The 22583-nt window shown below is 44.2% G+C and overlaps 2 protein-coding genes across 5 annotated transcripts in view; both read left to right on the top strand.

The window, feature by feature from the left end:
- Positions 1-3487, top strand: part of LOC137383996 (tyrosine-protein phosphatase non-receptor type 22-like) — a 104858-nt gene extending 101371 nt beyond the window's left edge. For all 3 annotated transcript variants that reach the window (XM_068057518.1, XM_068057519.1, XM_068057521.1), the window contains exons 20-21: positions 394-474; positions 2784-3487. In XM_068057518.1, the coding sequence (XP_067913619.1) occupies positions 394-474; positions 2784-2845 (143 nt within the window). In that variant the 3' untranslated portion in view covers positions 2846-3487. The remainder of the gene's footprint in view (positions 1-393; positions 475-2783) is intronic.
- A 6154-nt stretch (positions 3488-9641) lies between these two features.
- Positions 9642-22583, top strand: part of LOC137383997 (lysine-specific demethylase 9-like) — an 85608-nt gene continuing 72666 nt past the window's right edge. For both annotated transcript variants that reach the window (XM_068057523.1, XM_068057522.1), the window contains exon 1: positions 9642-10052. In XM_068057523.1, the coding sequence (XP_067913624.1) occupies positions 9677-10052 (376 nt within the window). In that variant the 5' untranslated portion in view covers positions 9642-9676. The remainder of the gene's footprint in view (positions 10053-22583) is intronic.

Genomic DNA, 22583 nt, shown 5'->3' with positions numbered 1-22583 from the left:
ATTTGTTCTCCGATCAACATTATTAAAATAGATTATTTGATCATTATCACGATCTGTTTGTGGGATCTTGTTGTCCACAAATTGGCTGTTGCGTGTCCTACATTACAACAATGACTACACTTCAAAAAGTACTTAATTAGCTGTAAAGCGTTTTGGGCATCCTAAGGTTGTGAAAGGTGCTTTATAAATGCAGTGTTTCTTTAAAACATCTATCACTAATTAATTGTGTGAAGGACTTTGTTTATCTGACTGTAAATAGGAAGTTTATTTTTTCAGCCTTTTAACCAGAAATTTAAATTTGCCAACAAAAACCTCGTGGCTGAGCCAGTGGAATGTGTGCTACTGACTATGGTTAATGCTACTTTACACATGTCTCCCTCTCTATGTCTGCAGCAATAAGCAGCATCCCCACAACGCCCAGAGCTGCAGAGACTGAACGAAGCACAGAACACACTCGCTCCTTTCTGAACTTTGGTGAGTTTATTAGTGTGTACCGAAGCTGAGATTTGGCACCAACCACTCTAAGCAGATGGTTGTGGCACCTGTTTTTACAGCAATTGGCTGGAACAGCCCTGGTGCACAGACACTCAACACTCTAATGGAAGAACTAAATGTTTCTGGGATTTGTAAATGCCATCTGATTCTAAGTTTAAAAAAAAATAATAATTTTAAACCATCCATATTTAGAAATGAACATTGGGCACATTTTAAATTTTAAAACAATAATTTGTTCTACTTTACAGAATGCAGAGTTTTCTCATTAATTCTCAGGATGTGGACATGGCTGGCAAGGCCAGCATTTATTGCCCGTCCCTAATTGCTCTTGAGAAGGTGGTGGTGAGCCACTTTCCTGACCCACTGCAGTCTGTGTGGTGTAGGTACACCCACAGTGCTTCAGGGAGGGAGTTCCAAGATTTTGATCCAGCGACAGTGAAGGAACGGCGATATAGTTCCAAGTCTGGATGGTGTGTGACTTGGAGCGGAACTTGCAGGTGGTGATGTTCCCCTGCTTCTGCTGCCGTTGTCCTTCTAGGTAGTAGAGGTCGTGGGTTTGGGAGCTGCTGTCAAAGGAGCCCTTGGTGAGTTGCTGAAGATCTGTAGATGGTTCACACTGCTGCCACAGTGTGCTGGTGGTGGAGGGAGTGGATAATGAGTCCAATGCAATGCTGCCACTGGACGCGGTATTTGAGATGTGCATGGTTTATGGATGTTATGGACTGGTGTTTTTGTAGCACTTCATTAAAGCAGCTTAGTTCCCCTCCCCACACTCAGCAGTGTGAAAATTTCAATTCGCCCAGTTATTGAAGATTCAATTGATCTTCAAGTGGCTGGAAATCTGATCTCCCTCTCTGAAAGCTACAAAATTCTCCAGTTTCCCTTTCTGGAGAAAAAAAATGCATAACCTCCTTGCTCTTATACTCTATGCCCCTATTAATAAAGCCCAGGATACTGTATGCTTTATTAACTGCTCTCTCAACCTGTCCTGCCACCTTCAATGACTTTTGCACATATACACCCAGGTCCCTCTGCTCCTGCACCCCCTTTAGAATTGTACCCTTTATTCTATATTGTCTCTCCATGTTCTTCCTACCAAAATGAATCACTTCACCTTTATCTGCATTGAACTTCATCTGCCACCTGTCTGCCCATTTCACCAACTTGTCTATGTTCTTTTGAAGTTTTACACTATCCTCCTCACAGTTCACAATGCTTCCATGTTTCGTATCATCTGTAAATTTTGAATTTGTGGCCTCTAGGTCATTAATATATATCAGGAAAAGCAAGAGTCCCAACACTGATCCCTGGGGAACTCCACGACAAACCTTCCTCCAGCCCGAAAAACATCCATTTGCCACTACTCTTTGTATCCATGTTGCTACCGTCCCTTTTATTTCATGAGCCATAACTTGCTCACAAGTCTGTTGTGTGGCGCTGTATCAACCCTCTCTGTTACCTCTTTACTACGTTAAAGGGGCTATATGAATGTAAGGTGTTGTTGGAATATATATTGGTACAAGCTTGTTGATCATTGTGTATGATGAACATGAATCATGATTTCTAACTGCTGGAATCAGTCTGAATCTTGTAAAAGGAGAGACACAAATATACGAGAAAAGGACAAGTTGAGACCAAATGAACAGCGGTTTCTCAATTCCAAAGTCAACATTCACTTGCTGCTCCTTTCTTTGCTTGAAATGCAGAACAACGTCATACATTTACAGTCATGTCATTAGTTATAAAAAAAGTTCTTCTCTTATTCATTTTGGGGAAGTTTCTCCTCGAGCAGTGCAGCTCCATTGCCTACAGTCTGCAAGGCTAGCTACGGTGTTTTTTGTTACAGCATCAACTGGGGCAGTTTTGAGCTGGGAACTTCAAGAGACAGAGAGCATGAATGCAAACAAACTCAGTTCCTGCAATGGACCTGATCATAGATGGAGTTTAGTTTTCCATGTGTTGTGTCAGTGTCGAAAGTCTCTGTTCCACAATGTCACTGAAATTCCTAATGCACGGCAGGCAACTGATCATCAATATCAACGTATTGATTATTACCCAGAGAGTGGTGAGAATGTGGAACTCGCTACTACATGGACAAGTTGAGGTGAATAGTATAGATACATTTAAGGGGAAGCTGGATAAGCACATGAGGGAGAAAGGAATATAAGGATATGCTGACAGACTGAGATGAATGAAGGTGAAAGGAGGTTCATAAACACCAGTTGGGCCAAATGGCCCGTTTCTGTGATGTAAATATTTTATAATTCTACGTTATTTATTTATTGTAGGATTCAAGAACCGCTTTGTGAAACCAAAAGGACCAAGAAATCCTCCCTCGGACTGGGTCTGAAACTGCCGTCAGTGAAGTCCTCTTGCACCCTAAACCAAACAGGACAAGGCTTGATCATTGGTACCAGCCTTATCTCCTGATTTGCTCCATCAGAAACGCCATCTCCCAGGATGATGCGTAATTCCTCTCGCAAGGAAGCAGGAGAATTCCTGCTGTCCTTCATAATGAACAAAGCATGAGTGAAATCCCGTTTTTCTGAAACTGCATATTTCCAAGCTTTGCTTCCCCACAGTTTCATGAGCGAGTCTCTGATAAAAGGATTCTGTGACATTTTATTAGTAGAGGAATTCCACCCCTGTCCTGGGACAACTTGCTGAAGGACTTCAGGAACCTCAGCTTTACAGTCAGATATATTTACATATTTGTATCCTATAAACTTAAATTGTTGCACATTTTAAAGATCTGAAGCTCCTTCCAGCTCCTTCTCTGTAGAAGCAGAAGTCGTGCACGATTAGGAAAATAATCAATCACACACTGAGATCGGTGTGTCAGTGTGTGGGCATGTAGGGTGGTGATGAGCTGGCTGCCAGGCTGACAGTTGGAGGCTTAATCTTTTCCCGCTGGCTGGAAATGTCTTTTCCCAACATTTGTACATTTTCAGTGGGTTTGGGGATGAATCTGTAATAAATATATTTGAAACTGGTGATTTGCATTTTCACTGGGATTTGCAGTACTGGGGGGAGTGCGGACAGAGTGAATCCAGTGCCGTGCCGGGGGGAGTGCGGACAGAGTGAATCCAGTGCCGTGCCGGGGGGAGTGCGGACAGAGTGAATCCAGTGCTGTGCCGGGGGGAGTGCGGACAGAGTGAATCCAGTGCCGTGCCGGGGGGAGTGCGGACAGAGTGAATCCAGTGCCGTGCCGGGGGGAGTGCGGACAGAGTGAATCAAGTGCCGTGCCGGGGGGCAGTGCGGACAGGGTGAATCCAGTGCCGTGCCGGGGGGCAGTGCGGACAGGGTGAATCCAGTGCCATGAGGGTGGCAGTGCGGACAGGGTGAATCCAATGCCGTGCTGGGGGCAGTGCGGACAGAGTGAATCCAGTGCCGTACATTGGAACATAGGAAATAGGAGCAGGAGTCGGCTATTCGTCCCGGAGAGCCTGCTCCGCCATTCAAACAGATCATGGTTGATCATCTACCTCTACTCCATCACCACGCTTTGAGTAAAGAAATTCCTCTTCATCTCAGTCTTAAATGGCCTACCCTTCATTCCGAGACTGTGTCCCCTGGTTCTAGACTCACCAGCCAGAGGAAACATCCTATCCACATCTACCCTGTCACGGCCTGTAAGAATTTTGTAAGTTCAATGAGATCACCTCTCATTCTTCGAAAGTCTGGAGAATACAGGCCCAGTTTCTGCAATTTCTCCTCAATAGACAATCCTGTCATCCCAGGGTTAGTCTGGTGAACCTCCGTTGCACTCTCTATGGCAAGTATATCCTTCCTTAGATAAGGAGACCGAAACTGTACACAATACTCCAGGTGTGGTCTCACCAAGGCTTTATATAACTGCAGCAATGCACCTTTACTCCTGTACTCAAATCCCCTTGCAATGAAGGCCAACATACCATTTGCCTTCCTAATTGCTTGCTGCATCTGCATACTAGCTTTTAGTGACTCACGAACAAGGACCCCCAGGTCTCTTTGGACATCAACACTTTCCAACCTCTCACCATTGTTACAACTGAGGTGGGAGGAGTGCACTATATTTCTCTAGTTCCACTTCTCCGCTGGTCAAAACATATATCTAATATGGCCAATCGATATCGATATGGCCAATTATACTCTTTTTTTTTAGTTTCAGAATAAAATCCACCAACGAAGTTTCTTTAATAAACAACAAAATTATTAATTTATTATAAAACAGGACTTAATCAATGAAGATGCAAAGCTTTAACAAACAGTTTGAAATATGACAGCAAATATATATATTCCCTGCTAAATACCCAACATACATATTGTTACGACCAGGTGAGGAAGGTGTCTCAGGCTCCCCACTCACCCCTTTCCTGGTTTGGACGTAACAGGGTTTAACTTTTAAAAACATAGTGATTTTAGCTTCACCTCAGCGAGTCCTTGTTCACTGCTCTCTAGTTGTCATTGTAAAGGAATCAACCAGACAGACTTTCTCAGGTTTAAACAAGAAAGGTGCAAGTTTATTAACCCTAACACTCTAACTCAGTTAAAATTACTAAAAATACGCAACGCAACCACACTAGCATGCGTATACGAAAAACACACACACACAACTAAATACAGATGAGGAGAAAGAATTAAAGGGGGGGAAGGTTTGAAGTAGTAGATGGGTTCAGTTACTGTTTTTTAGTTTTGCTGTGAAGTCTTTGATTGAGGTTAAGCCTTGCAGTTCTCGTTGGGGCCCAGTGCATGCTTTCAAACTGGTACCAGAAGGCTGCAGGGGTCTTCTGTCTTGAGGGTTAAGTTACTTCCGTGGGTCCCTGGAACCTTGTGTGAGAGAGAGAGACCTTCCTTCTCTTTGGTCTTCAAAATTGCCGGCTGTCTCAAACCTTTTCTGTGATGCACAATTCAATCAATTTCCAGGTTGGCCAGCGGGTTAGTCATGTGACCAGCTCTTTGTTTGACACAGGATCACCTGCGAGTGTTGTTGATTCTTCAAAGCTTACTGCACACATGCAGTGGCAGGGGGAGGGGGGGGGGGGGTGGGGGGTTGTAGGTGGAATCCTGGCTCTTACAGCGACAATGACTCTCAATATCTTTTGATCATTACTATCGACAAAGCCCATCTGGCTAATTGAATCAGGGAGCACTGTGCAACTGTCTCTCATAATGTAAATGTGCAGGCATGTTTTCAGCCACTGCTCTGTGGGGTCCTTTTAAATAAGTTATGTTCAATGTCCAGTAAATGTTCAAATAGTGTTCCATATGCCGAAATTAACATGTTTCTATTTGGCAAGTGTAGTTTCCGTCACACATACACACACGCACACACTGGTTAAAGGGAAAATAAAGATGCTTAGGCAAAAGAACTTGTTAATTCTTGAAGAAAAAGGAAATGTTATGTTCCAGATGGCATACAGTCTGGCGTCCGAGTACATGTAGACGGATCACTGGGATCTTTTCAGAAGCAGTTCGTTCAGGAGATGTCGAGAGGAAGTCTTCCAAAAACTTCTTAGCAGATGTGCGGCATCAGGCATTACAGCTATCTCACACTGCATTTTTTGCAGGGTTTCTCAGAGAGGTGGAGAAAAGATGAGCTGGCTGTTTCTTTCAGCAGGCTACAAACCCAACTGACTCAAAACAGTATTCAAAAATGAAACCCGCTCTTGAGCACCATAAATTTTGACATGTCACTTCTCTTGTAAATAACTCCCATAGTCAGAAGGCACCTGTTTAGATAGCTGAAGACATGTGAGATCCAGTAAATGTTGTTTTTAAACAGAGTCCTTCCAGTGACCCTTCAAAAAAAAGACCAGCATCTATGGAATCACTTCAGTCCTCCAATGAATCCATTTCCATAATTCTAAAACACGAAGCCTCAAAAAATATTTTAAAATGGAAGCACTTTCATAATACCATTGAAGAAATACTCTGCCTTTCTGTTTTTTCTACCAAAGTGGATCACTTCACACTTATTCACATTATATTCCATCTGCCATGTTCTTGCACATTCACTCAGCCTGTCCAAGTCCCCTTGAAGCCTCCTTGCACCCTCCTCATAACATACATTCCCGGCTAGTTTTGTGTCATCAGCAAATTTGGAAATATTACATCTGGTCCCCACATCCAAATCATTTATATAGATTGTGAACAGCCGTGGCCGCAGCACTGATCCTTGTGGTACCCCACTAGTAACAGCCTGCCATCCAAAGAATGACCTGTTTATTCCTACTATCTGTTTTCTGTCTGTTAACCAATTCTCAATCCATACTAGTATATTACCCCCAATCCATGTTCTCTAATTTTGTTTCCTAACCTCCTGTGTGGGACCTTAGCAAAAGCCTTCTGAAAATCCAAATACACCACATCCACTGGTTCTCTTTTATCTACGATGCAAGTAACATTCTCAAAAAACTCCAATGGGTTTTTCAAACATGATTTCCCTTTCACAAATCCATGTTGACTCCGTCCAATCATATACTGGATGGAGTGTGGACAGAGTGAATCCAGCGCAATCTGGGGAGTGTGGACAGAGTGAATCCAGTGCAATACTGGGAAGTGTGGACAGAGTGAATCCAGTGCAATACTGGGGAGTGTGGACAGAGTTAATCCAGTGCAATACTGGGAAGTGTGGACAGAGTGAATCCAATGCAATACTGGGGAGTGTGGACAGAGTTAATCCAGTGCAATACTGGGAAGTGTGGACAGAGTGAATCCAGTGCAATCTGGGGAGTGTGGACAGAGTGAATCCAGTGCAATCTGGGGAGTGTGGACAGAGTGAATCCAGTGCAATACTGGGGAGTGTTAACAGAGTGAATCCAGTGCAATACTGGGGAGTGTGGACAGAGTGAATCCAGTGCAATATTGGGGAGTGTGGACAGAGTGAATGCAGTGCAGTGCTATGGAGCAGAGGAGAGGTTAGCAGGAGATTGAGGGCTGCATTTACTGTCGGGACAATGAGAATTGAATCTAATTGTTGAAATGTAACTTTCTGTTCCGAATCACCAAAGAGAGTGTTTCAGAATAGAGAAAATCTCTAATTTTTACCTCTGATAGCTGGGACACTGCTCGTAAGAAATATTACTGAGAAAAATCATTGAGTGGATGTAATGTGAATACACAAGCTCTTCAAATTAATTCATAAGCTGCCTGTTGGGTTTGATGTGACAGCCAATTGTTCAGCTAAGGATATAAAGCAATGGGTTATGTGGTCACTAGATGGAGCTGACAGAGTGAAGTGAGACTAAGGACTACGGGCTGGAACACACAGATAATTAAACATGCTGCTGCAAACAGCCCTCGGGTTCACAAGCTGTTAATAAATTTTTAATTAATTATTTGATGTTGCCTCTTTATACTGAATACTAGAAAAAGTGAATGATTTGTGGAAATATCTTGGATGGTCATTTACTTGCACCTCTCTACTCCGCACTCCATTTACTGACACCCTCGCTTTCCCCCATGCCCCAATTCACAGGGCACTCTTTCTCCCCCGTGCCCCGATTTGGTTCAAGTTCCAAACTAGAGACTTCAGCACATAACCTGGGCTGACACTGAGGAGTGCAACTTTTAAAAATCTATGCCTTCACCCCAATGCTCACGTCCTTGAGTGGGGCTCGAACTCATATTCTCTTGGGGAGAGCTCCAACGAATGAGCCTGGAAAACCGGTACAGCAATCCATTTTTTAGTCCCAATTAGGGTTGCCAACCGTCCAGTTTTGTTTGAAGCCTCCAGGAATTAATGATTCGTTTCCAGGCACCCCTGGAGAAAATAATAGGGGCATTAAAAATGTTCTTCTCATTTTCTTTGAAAATAATCAGTTATAAAAAATTGGAGGTTGGGGGGGGGGGGGAAAGGCTGTTTGACTGACAGTCAAGAATCATCCAATCAAGTAATGAAGAGTCTAGTTGTTGCTGTTTCCCCATGAGGATGGACATGTTGGCAACCAATGGTAGCAGTGAGGGGGCGGGGGGAAACTTGGAGATCATGTGATTAAAACCTCCAGAAATATGTCCAATCAGAGCTGGCAACCCCTAGCCCCAACTGACAGAAGAAATAGGAGCTGAGGTAGGCCATTAATCAACATCATGGCTGATCTTCTAACTCAACTTCACCTTCCTGCACTATGCACATACCCCTTAATTCCCAAAAATCTATTGATCTCCGTCTTAAATATACTCATTGACTGAACATGCACAGCTGTCTGAGGTAGAGAATTCCAAAGATGCACAATTATGTGAGTGAAGAAATGTCTCTTCATCTCTGTCCTCAATGCCCTGATTCTGAGACTGTGATCCAATGTTCTCGATTCCCCATCCAGAAGAAACATTTTCTCAGCATCGACCCTGTCAAGCCCCTTAAGAACATCAATCAGCCTCCAGTAGATTTCCCCAACCAGTGGGCACCGCAGGGACTGGAGTGTTTGGTGGACAGTGTAAATAACATTAAGAGCACAAAAATCAAGGCTGACACTCCAGTGCCGTACTGAGGGAGTGCTGCACTGCTGGAGGTACCGTCTTTCGGATAAAGTGTTAAACTGAGGTCCCGCCTGCCCTCTCAGGTGGATGTAAAAGATCCAGCGGCACTATTTTGAAGGGCATGGGTGTTATCCCTGGTGTCCTGCCTCATATTTATCTCTCAACCAACATCACAACAACAAATTATCTGTTCATTGTCACACTGCTGTTTATGGGAGCTTGCTGTGCACAAATTGGCTGCCACATTTCCTACATCACAAATGACTTCACTTCAAAAGTACTTCATTGACTGTGAAGGTGCTTGCAGTGTCCTGTGGCCGTGAAGCATGATATATAACTTCAGGTGGTTCTATATTATAATGTGAATAACAAGTTATAGGTTTCCTAGGTTTAAGTTTTCTATCAGCTGTGTCTTCTAAAAAAGGGGCACTTGTATTGGGTTTGATGACACTGGCTCCTTATGTATTTAATACATTTAAAAATCACATCATCTAATTTTGAATATAACAGGATTGCTCTGGAGCAGGCCTAACCCATTCCTGACCAAAACCACTCACCAGGCACTGCCTCACCCAAGATGGCGCCCAGCCGTGCCGCGATTGCGGGGAAGGTGATGTAACTTCCGCTCAGCTGCCCCGCTTCCGGCGGCCGTGCCGCGGTGCACGCGCCACTCTGTCCGTCAGGCACTTCCGGCCGCTCGGGACGTCACAACCGGTTTGCGATGGCGCAGCTCGGCCTGGTCCGCCTGAAGGCGCCGAACAAGGAGTCGCGGGAGTCCGGCCCCGGACCGAGCCCCGCTGCCAAGCGCCGTAAAACCCACCATCAGGGCCTCAGCCCCCGGCCCGTCGCCTCGGCCTCCGCGCTCCGGTACGCAGCCCCCGCCGCCCTCTACTCGGTGCGGCCGCCGCCGCCGCCCACAACACCGGGCGCCGGCTGCGGGCCTCCTCCCGGTCCCGCCGCTCGCCCGGCCTCCCCTGCCGCCGCCGCTGCCACACTCCCGAAAACCAAGAGCCCGAAGGAGAAGCCCCTGAACCGGGACAAGGAGAAGAAACACCGCCCGCGGAAGGAGAACAGCGACTGCCGGCCGCCGCCGAAAGGTAACGGGGCGGGGGTCCTCGGGAGGTCAGCCCGAGATCTCGGGGTGTGTGGGGGGCAAAGCAGGCCTCCTCACCCCGGGGGTGGGGGTGTAAACACAGCCCCCTCTGCTCTTCTCCTTCATCCCCAGGGGACAGTACCAATGATCAGGTCTGAGGCTAAAGCCCCACTCGGGTCCTGAGCCCCTGATGTGGGCTGGCACTTGGTGCACTGCTGAGGGAGAGCTGCCCTGGGCTAGAACAGTCCCTGCACCCCAAAACCATCTCTCGGCGTTGGGAGTTAGTATAGGAGGAAGATCTGCATTTATATTGTAGTTTTCCCATGCTCAGGGTGCTTTACAGCTTGTTTGTAAGTAGAAAACTGTGGCCGTCAAATTGTGCACAGCAAGACCTCGCAAACGGGGATGAAATACTGACTAAACCGTTTTGGGGATTAATGTTGGGCAAGACATGGGAGAACTTCCCTCATTATCTTTGAAATAATAGCTGTGGGATTTTTCACATCCACCCGCAAGGGCAGAAGTGCCTCAATTTGATGTCTCATTTGAAAGACAGCACCTCTGACAGTGCAGTGCTCCCTTGGTGCTGCACTGAGTGTCAAGTCCCTCGAGTGGGGCTCAAACCCACTTCCTTCTGGCCCAGAGGAGTGAGTGCTGCCGCTCAGTCATGGCTAACACCATAAACCAAGGGCGAGATTGAGGATTTTAGGGAACTTCTCAAACTGAACCTGTGATGAGATGTTCTGAAACTTTATTCCTAAATCAGTACACTCAAAATGGCAAATTAGCCATTCTTTCATTTGCTGTATGTGGGATCTTGCTGTGTCAGGTTGGTTGTCATGTTTGCCTACATCACAGTGACAGCACATAAAAAGTATTTCATTGGTTGTGAAGCACTTTGAGATGGTCTGAGTGCAATATAAATACAAGTTGTTTCTTTCCTCAGTTACATTACATTGTATCAGGAACCTTGTGCTGTCTTAGGTTCAGTTTGTGTAGCTAGCGACTGTTCGTGATTCATTTGCTTCGTATCCAAAGAGGGCTTAACAGTTATGACCTTGAGTTTATTGAAGAAATAATCTGCCATTGTTTACTGTAAAATCCTATGTGTAGTCTATGATAAATGAATTGTTTTGCTGTAAGTAGCAAAGGAAATTGTTTGATTTTTGGTTGTATGTTTCATTGAAGGGATTTAAATATTAAAACAGTTTTGTCTGGCACTGTTCAAGGTTGGAGCAGGATTATTGAATAGAGATTGTGGGTTGTAGTTTCTTTTTTTTCAGTTTACGTCTGTGTTTGGATTAACTTTAAAATTTGAGATTGCAGAAGGTGCCTCATTTGGTAGATCTTGAAGTACTGTTAGCTTCAACTTGTTCACTTGATGAGCATGAACTGCCTTATCACGTCCTTAGGATGTCCCCAAGTGCTTGACAAATAATGACTCACTTCGTGAAGTAGCAGTCACAATTAGTGTTAGGGGTTGGTTTGATCTGGCTGTTGGGGTTGTCAATGGTCATGGGGTGAAAAAATGGGTTACCAGCACCATAGTTTCTTAACTCGCGCTGCCTGTCAGACATGCTAGGATCTGAACGCTCTTGGTCTGAAAGTGTACTGAAATATGAGCAGATGCATTGAGTGTGGTAGGTATGGTACTGGGCTAGCAACCAGAGGCTGAGTGTGCAAGGTGGTAGCTATTGAATTCAATAAATCTGGTAATTTGTGGACTGGCACCAGAAACTGGCTGTGGTAGCTTCCAGATTGGCACAAGAACTCAACTGGTTCTCTACTGTCCTATAGGGAAAGGAATCTGCTGTCTTGACCCAGCTTGGTCTACATGTGACTTCAGTTCTACTCTGCATGATTGACCTATAGGTGGTCTAGTAGATCCATCACTGATAGAGTCATAGAGTTATGCAGCACAGAAACAGGCCCATCGTGTCCGCGCCGTCCCTCAAGCACCGATCTATTCCAATGCCATTTTTCTGCACTTGGCCCGTAGCCTTGTATGCTATGGCGTTTCAAGTGTTCATCTAAATACTACTTGAATGTTGTGAGGGTTCCTGCCTCTACCATCCCTTTAGGCAGTGTGTTCCAGATTTCAGCCACCCTCTGGGTGAAAAAATCTTTCCTCAAATCCCCTCTAAACCTGCTTCCCCTTCCCTTAAATCTATGCCTCCTGGTTATTGACACCTCCGTTAAAGTAGATGGTTAAAGTAGAAGCTTAACACTACCTTTTCAGGGCAAGTAAGGGTGGCAGCCTTGTCAGTGACACCCCCATTCCAGAACTTTAAAAAAATAAAGTACGCTATAGCACTGTGCTGGTAAGTCATAGTCAGTGTGGTACAGAAGGATGCCATTCAGCCCATCGAGTCCATGCCTGTAGCCTGTACAGTGTGAAGCTCATTTGGTTGCTTCATACCTTGAACCTGTGCTAATGTTAGAGCTTGTATTCATGACCTGGGAGTGTCTTGTTGCAGAGAACTCCCTGCTCCTCTTTGACTAATGCTGTGCAATCTTTTAAGTCCACATGTGAGTGCACATGGGGCCTTGGTTTAATGTTTAACCACATATCCACTCCATCACCAAGGTTGGCTACTTCCACCTCCGTAACATCACCCGTCTTCACCTCTGCCTCAGATCACCTGAAACCCTCATCTATGCTTTTGTTACTTCTAGACTTGACTATTCCAATGTTCTCCTGACTAACTTCCCAACTGCCATCTTACATAAACTCGATCATTCAAATTTCTGCTGCCTGTATCCTAACTCGCTCCAAGTCCCGTTCACCCATCAACCCTATGCTTTCTGACCTGTATTGACACACAGTCTGTCGATACCTCAATTTTAAAATTCTCACCCTTGTTTACAAAACCTTCCATGGTCTTGCCTGTCAACTGTCCGAGATCTTCGCCCTCCCCCAATTCTGACCCCTTGCACATCCCCAGTTTTAACTTCTCTACCATTGATGGCTGTGCCTTCAGCTAAGCTACAAAATTCTATTTGTAAGCTACTCTTTTAAGTCGCTCCTTAAAACCTTGCCGCTTTTACCAAGTCTTTGGTTACCTATCCTAATATCTTTTTACAAGGCTGTGTATTTAGTAACCCTCTTGGGACATTTTTCTTTATTAAAGGTGCAAATTGTTGGCTCATCTGAAAGATGATGCAGCACTGACTCGTTGGAAGTGCCTGGATTTTGTGCTCCATTCTCTGGAGTGAGAGTTGAGCCCACATTGTAGAAATTCCCTGGCAACAATTTTACACATCTCAGCATGTCAGAATTGAAACAAGTTTCCTCTTAAAGCTGTGGTTTCCATGAAGAATATAGCAAGGTCTTCAATGAAGTTTAAATGTCTTTCTTGAATCAAACCACTTCAAGCGAGCAAATTCTTCCCCAAATACTCAAAGCCCCAACTATTTGTCAGTTCTGACATTACATCGTGTAACCTCTAAAGTGGGGAAATATCTTATTTTGCACTGATGCAGAGCATAAGGCTGCAGAAAGCTATCATTCTCACATCACTGTGCTGCACTTAACTGACTTTGGAGTGCGGAGGTGGTAGTGGGAATTTAAAAAAAAAGTCTTTTGGTTTCATGGGATGTAATTCAATATGGTGCCAACCAAAAAAAAGAGTCTCCTTCCAAACCTGGGCTTTGCCTGGCAAGAGCACTTTGAGTTGATATGGTGGATACAGGTCTGTCATTGGTGATGGAGCAATTTGAAGTGATGGGTTAATACTGCTGTACAAAAAGCATATAAATTAAAGAAAGACTTTAATTTTTACAGCATTGATGATTTTGAAGTGCTGTCACTGTGGTAATGTAGGAAACACAGAAGTCAGTTTATGCACAGCAAGCCCCATTGCACTATTTGAAGGGCAACAGAGTTCTCTTTAGAATTCTGGCCAATATTTATCCCTCAATGAGCATTATTAAAATAAATTATCTGGTCATTATATCTTTGATTGTGGGATCTTTCTGTGCTCTACCTTGCAACAGTGACTACACTTCAAAAATACTTCATTTAGCTGTAATTGACTGTGGGATGTCCTGATGTTAAAGGTGCTATGTCAGTGCAAGTTGTTGTTTGTCTTTCCACCTGTGTGTGTGTCAGTGGTGATCTGTGCATTCTGGTGCTTCTGCACTTTGCAAGCAGATCCCTGAGCGGATGTTTGAGCATAGACATCTTGGTTGGACAGTGTATGCACCAGTGTGTGTGTGCCAAGCTAAAAATATGCACCGACTGTCTACCCTGCAGTAGTTCACCATCTACTCAAACCTCCAGTTATGAGTACTCCAATGCTCTCCTGGCCAGCCTCCCATTTGCCAACCTCTATAAACTTCCTCTTATCCTGTCCTGCTCACCTATGCTCACTGAACTATATAAGCTAAGCCTGTATTACTGAAATATAAGTTTAAGGGGTGATTTGATTGAGGTTTTTAGGATTTTGAAAATAATTGATTGGATCGGTAGAGAGAAACCCTTTATGTTGCTGAGGGAGTGTCGGACAAGGGGTCATAATCTTAAATTTAAAGCCAGGCCATTCAGGAAAGGAGTTAGGAAATACTACTTCACACAAAGGGTGCTGGAAATGTGGAACTCTCTTTCACAAAAAGCAGTGGGATGTGAGCTCAATTAATTTTAAATCTGAGATTGAAAGAATTCGGCTAGCCAAGAGTATTGAGGGGTATGGATCCAAGGTGGGTGGAGTTTGGATACAGATCAGTTGTGGTCTCAATGAATAGCAGACTCAAGGGACTGAATGGCCTCCTCCTGTTCCTATTTGGTTCCCAGTCTCTCAGCACATCAGATTTTAAATTCTCAACTTTGTGTTAAAATCCATCCATGGCCTTGCCCCTTCCCATCTCTGTGTCAGCCATAGTTCAGTGGGTAGCACTCTTGCCTCTGAGTCACAAGGTTCCGAGTTCAAGGCGACCAGGGGAGTTATCTCCAGTGTCCTGGCTAATATTTATCCTTCACTCAACATCACAAAAACAGATTATCTGGTCATTATCGTATTGATGTTTGTGGGAGCTTGCTGTGCACATAGTGGCTGCCATGTTACCTGCATTACACTTTTAAAAAGTACTTCATTGGCTATAAAAGCACTTTGAGATGTCCAGTGGTCGTGAAAAGGTGCTATATAAATGCAAGTCTTTTAACCTCCATCCCTATAGACATGCAGGGCTACGGGGATTAAGCGGGAGTGGGAGTAACTGGATAGCTCCGTGGAGAGTCGGCACTTGATGGGCCGAATGACCACCTCCTCTGCTGTAAATGACTCTATGATTCTCTAGCCCTCTGAGGTCCTTGCATTCCTTTGACCTTGTGCAACCCCCACTCACCCCATCCCCACCATTGGAGGCTGTGCCATCAGCTGTTCAGACTCCATGTCCCTCCCTAAAGTTCTCTGCCTCCGCTACGTTAAAATTCTGCTTAAATCTACCTCTCACCAACTTTTGGTTGCTCCTTCTTTGGCTCAGTGTTCATTTTTATCTGATTATGCTTTAGTGAAGCATCTGGCAAGATGTTTCTTTGGTGCTATATAAATGCAAATTGTTGTAGCACTGCTTTAGTTGGAGTTCAGATGTAAATCTGTGTACAGGATATGGCTAGTTTCACAAATGTGTGCATAGGTCTCCCATTAAAACAAGCCTCTCTAATCTCTGAATTAATACATTCTACCACTTCATTGCTATCAGGAGGCCTGTCGGCAACTTTCATTCCAGTTTTACTTCTCTCTCATTCCTTATTTCTAACCATAGAGACCCCCTTACCTGTATTCCCTCTCACTAATGTTGTAACAGTATCAACAGATTATCTGGTTGTTATCACGTTGCTGTTTGTGGGATTTGGCTGTGCACAAATTAGCTGCCGTATTTCCTACATGTCCTGAGGTCATGAAAAACGCAATGTAAATATAAATCTTTTCGTTGTTGGGAGCAAGATGGAAAGAAAAAAAAAAAAATGTTTTATTGTAGCGATTTGCCTAGTCTGGTTTCTTTGCTGGGTCTATTATCAAATCTGTCCTTGAGAAAGTGGAGGTTGTTGAGTCTTTGTGCAGCCATGTGATGTATAGTTTGTGGATTAGTACATGGACATTGTCTATGCAGGTGGTGTCGTTGGGTTGTGTGTGATGCACAAGTGATCTATGTACTGCTTAATAATGGGGAAACAGTAAAGTTTGCAACGCCAATACTGCATGAGGCTCCTGTTACAAGCTGTAGGTCAGACAAGAATAATGCAGTGCAATCAATGTATTACAAGGCTAGCTATGTATAGCTGTAAAGAACAGAATAGGGAGTTGAAAATGATACAGATATAGCCGAAATGGGTGTGGAGCATTCTGCTATTGTAGATTGGTGTCGATAGCAAGGGGGATTGGTTCATGCAGAGTGAGGTTTAACTCTTTGCTGACAGCTCTAGAAATTTTATGTTCCTGTTTCCTAGTTTTTTTTTGAGATTTCAGTTTCTGGCGAAAATCAGCTTGTGTGTTGGGATTAGATTATTGTGATTTTATACCAGATGTGCATTTATTTTTTAAACCACCTGCTCTGCCTTGTGTCTTTGGTATTTTTCCTGGTGCTCCAGTCTCATTCAGAATCAGTTTTATTTTTTGAATCCAAACTTGCCCTTACCTCCTGTGTTACTAACAAGTTGTGTTGTGTTTACGCTCGAAGTGCAAGGGACAGTTTAAAGTACGTGCCAGTCGCTCCATGGGTAATGATCACAGTAACAGTACTGCAGTCTTAGTCACTCTAGTTATCTGGTCAAAGTCTACCAAACTTGAAACCTTGGTAACAGTGTACAAGTAAAAAAAAACTTTTACAGGTTTGCACATTCAACTCAAGTTGCCATGATTGAGGTATCAAGATTCCAGCCTGTCTTAAACTATGGAAATAGTTCTCCTGCATCTGACTGGATGCTGAGCAGCAGCAAGGTGCTGCAAAAGCAAGAACATACATATCAGCACCTTTCGTGACCTCCAGATGTCTCAAGCTCTTTACAGCCAATTAAGTATTTTTGAAGTGTCACTATTGTAATTTAGGAAACTCAGTGTCCAGATTACACACAGCAAGCTCCTACAGTCAGCAATGTGATAATGACTAGATAATCTGTTTTTTTTAGTGATGTTGATTGAAGGATAAATATTAGCCAAGACACCAGGGAGAACTGCCTTGCTCTTCGAATACTGCCATGGGATCTTTTACATCCACCCGAGAGATCTAATGTCTCATCAGAAAGTCGTCACCTCTGACAGTGCAGCACTCCCGCAGTTCTGCACTGGAATGTGGGCCTAGATTTTTGTTCTCAAGTCCCTCGAGTGGGACTTGAATCCGCAACCTTCTGACTCAGTGAGAGTGCTGCCAACTGAACCTTTAATGTAGCAAAATGTCCCAAGGCACTGCACAAACAAAATTTGATGTGACTAAAATTTTGGTCAACGAGGTAGGTTTTAAGGAGGAGAGAAAGTTGGTGATGTTTAGGGAGGGAATTCTAACTCTTCTGGCTTAGGCAGCTGAAGTCATGGCTGTCGACGGCTTAACGATGAAAATCTGGGATGTGCAAGGTTCCAGAATTGGAGCACAGAGATCTGAGGTTTGGAGGACTCTCAGTGGGGTATCAGTCAAGAGTTCTTGCATGCAGGGTAGGCTGCACATGTTTAACTGGGGTCAAATTATGGATGCTGCCAACATTCCAATATTGTAACCACACCAATTATCTGGCCAAAAGACCACAGTGTCCTGTAACAAGGTCATTACCACGTTTAATATGCAGTGACAATATTGCTCTCTTGTGTTTAGCACCTCCAACCCTTTGAAGAGTTCAGTATACACTAGGAGCAGCTGTTCCCAGTTTTGACACAGATGTTTGTCCTTGATCTTCCTGTGTCGAAGCCCACTGGTTCTGACTATAAGAACTGGGCCAAAGCTGGTGTGTTGGAGTTGGCTCTAACTCGCTGACTGACCATGCTTTAATGAGGACCTGACATGGTAAAGTTCTTTTCTTCCACTTTGAGATCATGAACTCTGTTTCTGTTAGCGGGTTAGAGGTGGTATGCTAAGAGGTTGGCCTTACTGGTTACTGATGTCTGGTGTATGTGCATTTAAATAACCAGTTCAGCACCACTTATAGGAATTTCCAGCCATAATCATTTGAATTGAAGCTAACATAACACTTGAATAATACGCTGTACACAATGTTTTCTGTAATGTGGCATTAATCAGTGTGTTACTGGTAATGAGGGGATTTAAGAACCTTCTGCTGCTAATTGGCATTGCTGAATAGCAGTGTAGCTCCTTAAACAGCAGTATGGTATTTTGTCAATTTCTAAGCACAAATGAAAACTCTTGTGCCACGCAGCATCTGATGCGACAAAATCATGTTTTTGAGGTTGATGTAATCACGTTAGGTAGAGCCAATTTAAAGGACAAATACTTGTCTGTTCTAGTGTATACCTGCACCCTTAAAAGGTTGGAAGCTCAAAACACGAGAGGTTAATGTAGCTGCATTGTCGAAACCCATTAAATGTAGCAATGACCTTGTTACAGGGACATTGTGGGATTTGGGCAGATAATCCATGTTTTGGTTAAGATGCAATGCAGCAACTCGCCAAAGCTTCTTCGACAGTACCCCTCAAATCCATGACCTCGACCGCCTAGAACGACAAGGCAAGGGCAGCAGGTGCAAGGGCTCATTATACCAGCTCCAGGTTCCCCTCCATATCACACACCATCCAGATATGGAATTATTTCACTGTTTGTTCATCGCCACTGGGTCAAAATCCTGGAACTCCCTAGCTAACCACTGGGAATACCACCTTTTTTAAGCAGATGGCCTGTCACCACCACCTTAAATGCAATTGCTCAATAATTGTTCTTGCCAGCTCCGCCCACATCCCATGATGAATACAAAATGATATTTAGAGCTGGCTAACAGTCACAACTGACGTCCATTAAATTTATATACCAGAATGCAGATGTATTATGTGCCGAGTTTTTGTGCAGCCAGTGGATCCCAGGATATGGCAGGAACATTTACCCTTTTTCTGGCCTAAGATCTGGCCAGAACCACCCGCCTGTTCGCACTGCCACCACTCCCACCCCCGCTGCCTGAGGAAGTTAGCCAAAGGATAGATTATTATAAAATACGGCTTCTGCACTTACTGTAAACCATGGAGTGTGTCCTGGCACCCTACACCACCTCATTCTGCCAGTCAATGGAGAAAGTTACCAGTAACCAGCTGGTGCTAGCAAGCACATGCTCCTGTTTAAAATTCTGAATGTTGAGTGCCAGTGAGCAGAATACATATTTACTGTCACATCAGCCTTGTGTTTGATTATAGCCTGCACTAAACTAGCACTGAGTATCCTGTTTCTCCAGAAAAATCTTGTCCTTTGTAAAGATTTAGATATAGCAACCATTTTCACTCAACCCTGCAAAGGGTTCAAGGCATTCAGGCATTGTGTATCAAAAAGGTTCATTGATATTTCAGACTGAACATTTTTCCTTTGCAAAATGAATCTTGTATGAGCACAGTGCAGAAATAAAAGAACTGTGTAGCCGAGCCTTAACAATTTAAATGTGATGATTTTTGACAGGATTTTAGAAAGTGCAGTCACGCCTCAAAATAAAATCACTGAATTTGAGACACTGCTTGTGCTGGTGACATACTCACTGCACAATACGTGCATATCCAGGCTTTGAAATGCATCCAGATCTCACTGACTCTGTCCTTTCAGAAGTAGAAGTACTGTCTTGTGCTGTGGGAAGAATGGGATGGCCTCCAAGATTCAATCTCTCAGTGCTAGTTTCTTTTGAGGCCGTTAGTTTTTGGTAACTGCACTAATCTGGAAAGAATGTCAATTCTGCATTTTCCCTATCCTCTCTGAGAGCATGCGTGTCATTTTGCAGGAAGAGGCATTGAGGGCAGAAGCTGAGAATGGGCGAGTTTATAGTATGCTGCAGGATTCAGTAATCACAGTGTTAAAATGTGGCAGCCTTTGCAGTAATGTAAATGATCCTGGAGCATATACGATTGTAGTGTATCGTGTGCCCACAGTTGGAATGTATATTAGGTCACCAGTTTATTCTGATAAACAAAATTAAGGTTACGGCCTGGAAATCCTGATAAGACAGCCCATTTCAAAAATCTTTTTCTACATTGCTCCCTTTTCCACTGGGGTCATAAACTGTAGCTTATTTTTTTTTGAAGATCTCCTGATTGTTGTGTTAAGCTCTAAAAAGAATTGGAACATTGCAACCAGTTTCTATGTTCAGCTGAAAGAAATTTATATGTTACTGGTTGATCTCCTGTGGCATTGCACATGGGGAGTCAAGACCCAAGTGTAGCCTTTGGGTGCCAATGTTACTTCCTCACTGACTTCAAAAGAGAGTAACACGGGGTGTAAAACCAGCATTGTACCCGATTCCGTGGGTTTACCGATGGGTGGATTGCAAAGAACAAAGAACAGTACAGCACAGGAACAGGCCATTCGGCCCTCCAAGGCTGCGCCGATCTTGATGCCTGCCTAAACTAAAACCTTCTGCACTTCCGGGGTCCGTATCCCTCTATTCCCATCCTATTCATGTATTTGTCAAGATGTCTCTTAAACGTCTCTATGGTACCTGCTTCCACCACCTCCCCCGGCAACAAGTTCCAGGCACTCACCACCCTCTGTGTAAAGAACTTGCCTCGCACATCCCCTCTAAACTTTGCCCCTCTCACCTTAAACCTATGTCCCCTAGTAACTGACTCTTCCACCCTGGGAAAAAGCTTCTGACTATCCACTCTGTCCATGCTGCTTATAACTTTGTAAACCTCTATCATGTCGCCCCTCCACCTCCGTCGTTCCAGTGAAAACAATCCGAGTTTATCCAACCTCTCCTCATAGCTAATGCCCTCCAGACCAGGCAACATCCTGGTAAACCTCTTCTGTACCCTCTCCAAAGCCTCCACGTCCTTCTGGTAGTGTGGCGACCAGAATTGCACGCAATATTCTAAGTGTGGCCTAACTAAAGTTCTGTACAGCTGCAGCATGACTTGCCTATTTTTATACTCTATGCCCCAACCGATGAAGGCAAGCATGCCGTATGCCTTCTTGACTACCTTGTCCACCTGCGTTGCCACTTTGTGTCCTGTGGACCTGTTCGCCCAGATCTCTCTGCCTGTCAGTACTCCTAAGGGTTCTGCCATTTACTGTATACTTCCCACCTGCGTTAGACCTTCCAAAATGCATTACCTCACATTTGTCCGAATTAAACTCCATCTGCCATTTCTCCTCCCAGGTCTCCAACCGATCGATATCCTGCTGTATCCTCTGACAATCCTCATCACTGTCCGCAACTCCTCCAAGCTTTGTCTCGTCCGCAAACTTACTAATCAGACCAGTTACATTTTCCTCCAAATCATTTATATATACTACAGACAGCAAAGGTCCCAGCACTGATCCCTGCGGAACTCCACTAGTCACATCCCTCCATTCAGAAAAGCACCCTTCCACTGCTACCCTCTGTCTTCTATGACCGAGCCAGTTCTGTATCCATCTTGCCAGCTCTCCTCTGATCCCATGTGACTTCACCTTTTGTATCAAACCGCCATGAGGGACCTTGTCAAAGGCTTTACTGAAGTCCATATAGATAACATCCACTGCCCTTCCTTCATCAATCATCTTTGTCACTTCCTCAAAAAACTCAATCAAATTAGTGAGACACGACCTCCCCTTCACAAAACCATGCTGCCTCTTGCTAATAAGTCCATTTGTTTCCAAATGGGAGTAAATCCTGTCCCGATGAATCCTCTTTAATAATTTCCCTACCACTGACGTAAGGCTCACCGGCCTATAATTTCCTGGATTATCCTTGCTACCCTTCTTAAACAAAGGAATAACATTGACTATTCTCCAGTCCTCTGGGACCTCACCTGTAGCCAATGAGGATGCAAAGATTTCTGTCAAGGCCCCAGCAATTTCTTCCCTTGCCTCCCTCAGTATTCTGGGGTAGATCCCATCAGGCCCTGGGGACTTATCTACCTTAATGCTTTGCAAGGCACCCAACACCACCTCCTTTTTGATAATGAGATGACTGAGACTATCTACACTCCCTTCCCTAGGCTCATCATCCACCAAGTCCTTCTCCTTGGTGAATACTGATGCAAAGTACTCATTTAGTACCTCGCCCATTTCCTCTGGCTCCACACATAGATTCCTTTCCCTGTCCTTGAGTGGGCCAACCCTTTCCCTGGTTACCCTCTTGCTCTTTATATGCGTATAAAAAGCCTTGGGATTTTCCTTAATCCTGTTTGCCAATGACTTCTCATAACCCATTTTAGCCCTCCTGACTCCTTGCTTAAGTTCCTTCCTACTGTCTTTATATTCCTCAAGTGCTTTGTCTGTTCCTAGCCTTCCAGCCCTTACAAATGCTTCCTTTTTCTTTTTGACTAGGCTCACAATATCCCGTGTTATCCAAGCTTCCTGAAACTTGCCAAACTTATCCTTCTTCCTCACTGGAACATGCTGGTCCTGGATGCTAATCAAC

The sequence above is a fragment of the Heterodontus francisci genome, chromosome 25 (genome assembly GCF_036365525.1).
Source record: "Heterodontus francisci isolate sHetFra1 chromosome 25, sHetFra1.hap1, whole genome shotgun sequence".
NCBI classification, from domain to species: Eukaryota; Metazoa; Chordata; class Chondrichthyes; order Heterodontiformes; family Heterodontidae; genus Heterodontus; species Heterodontus francisci.
This window is presented reverse-complemented; position numbering and strand designations above follow the sequence as displayed.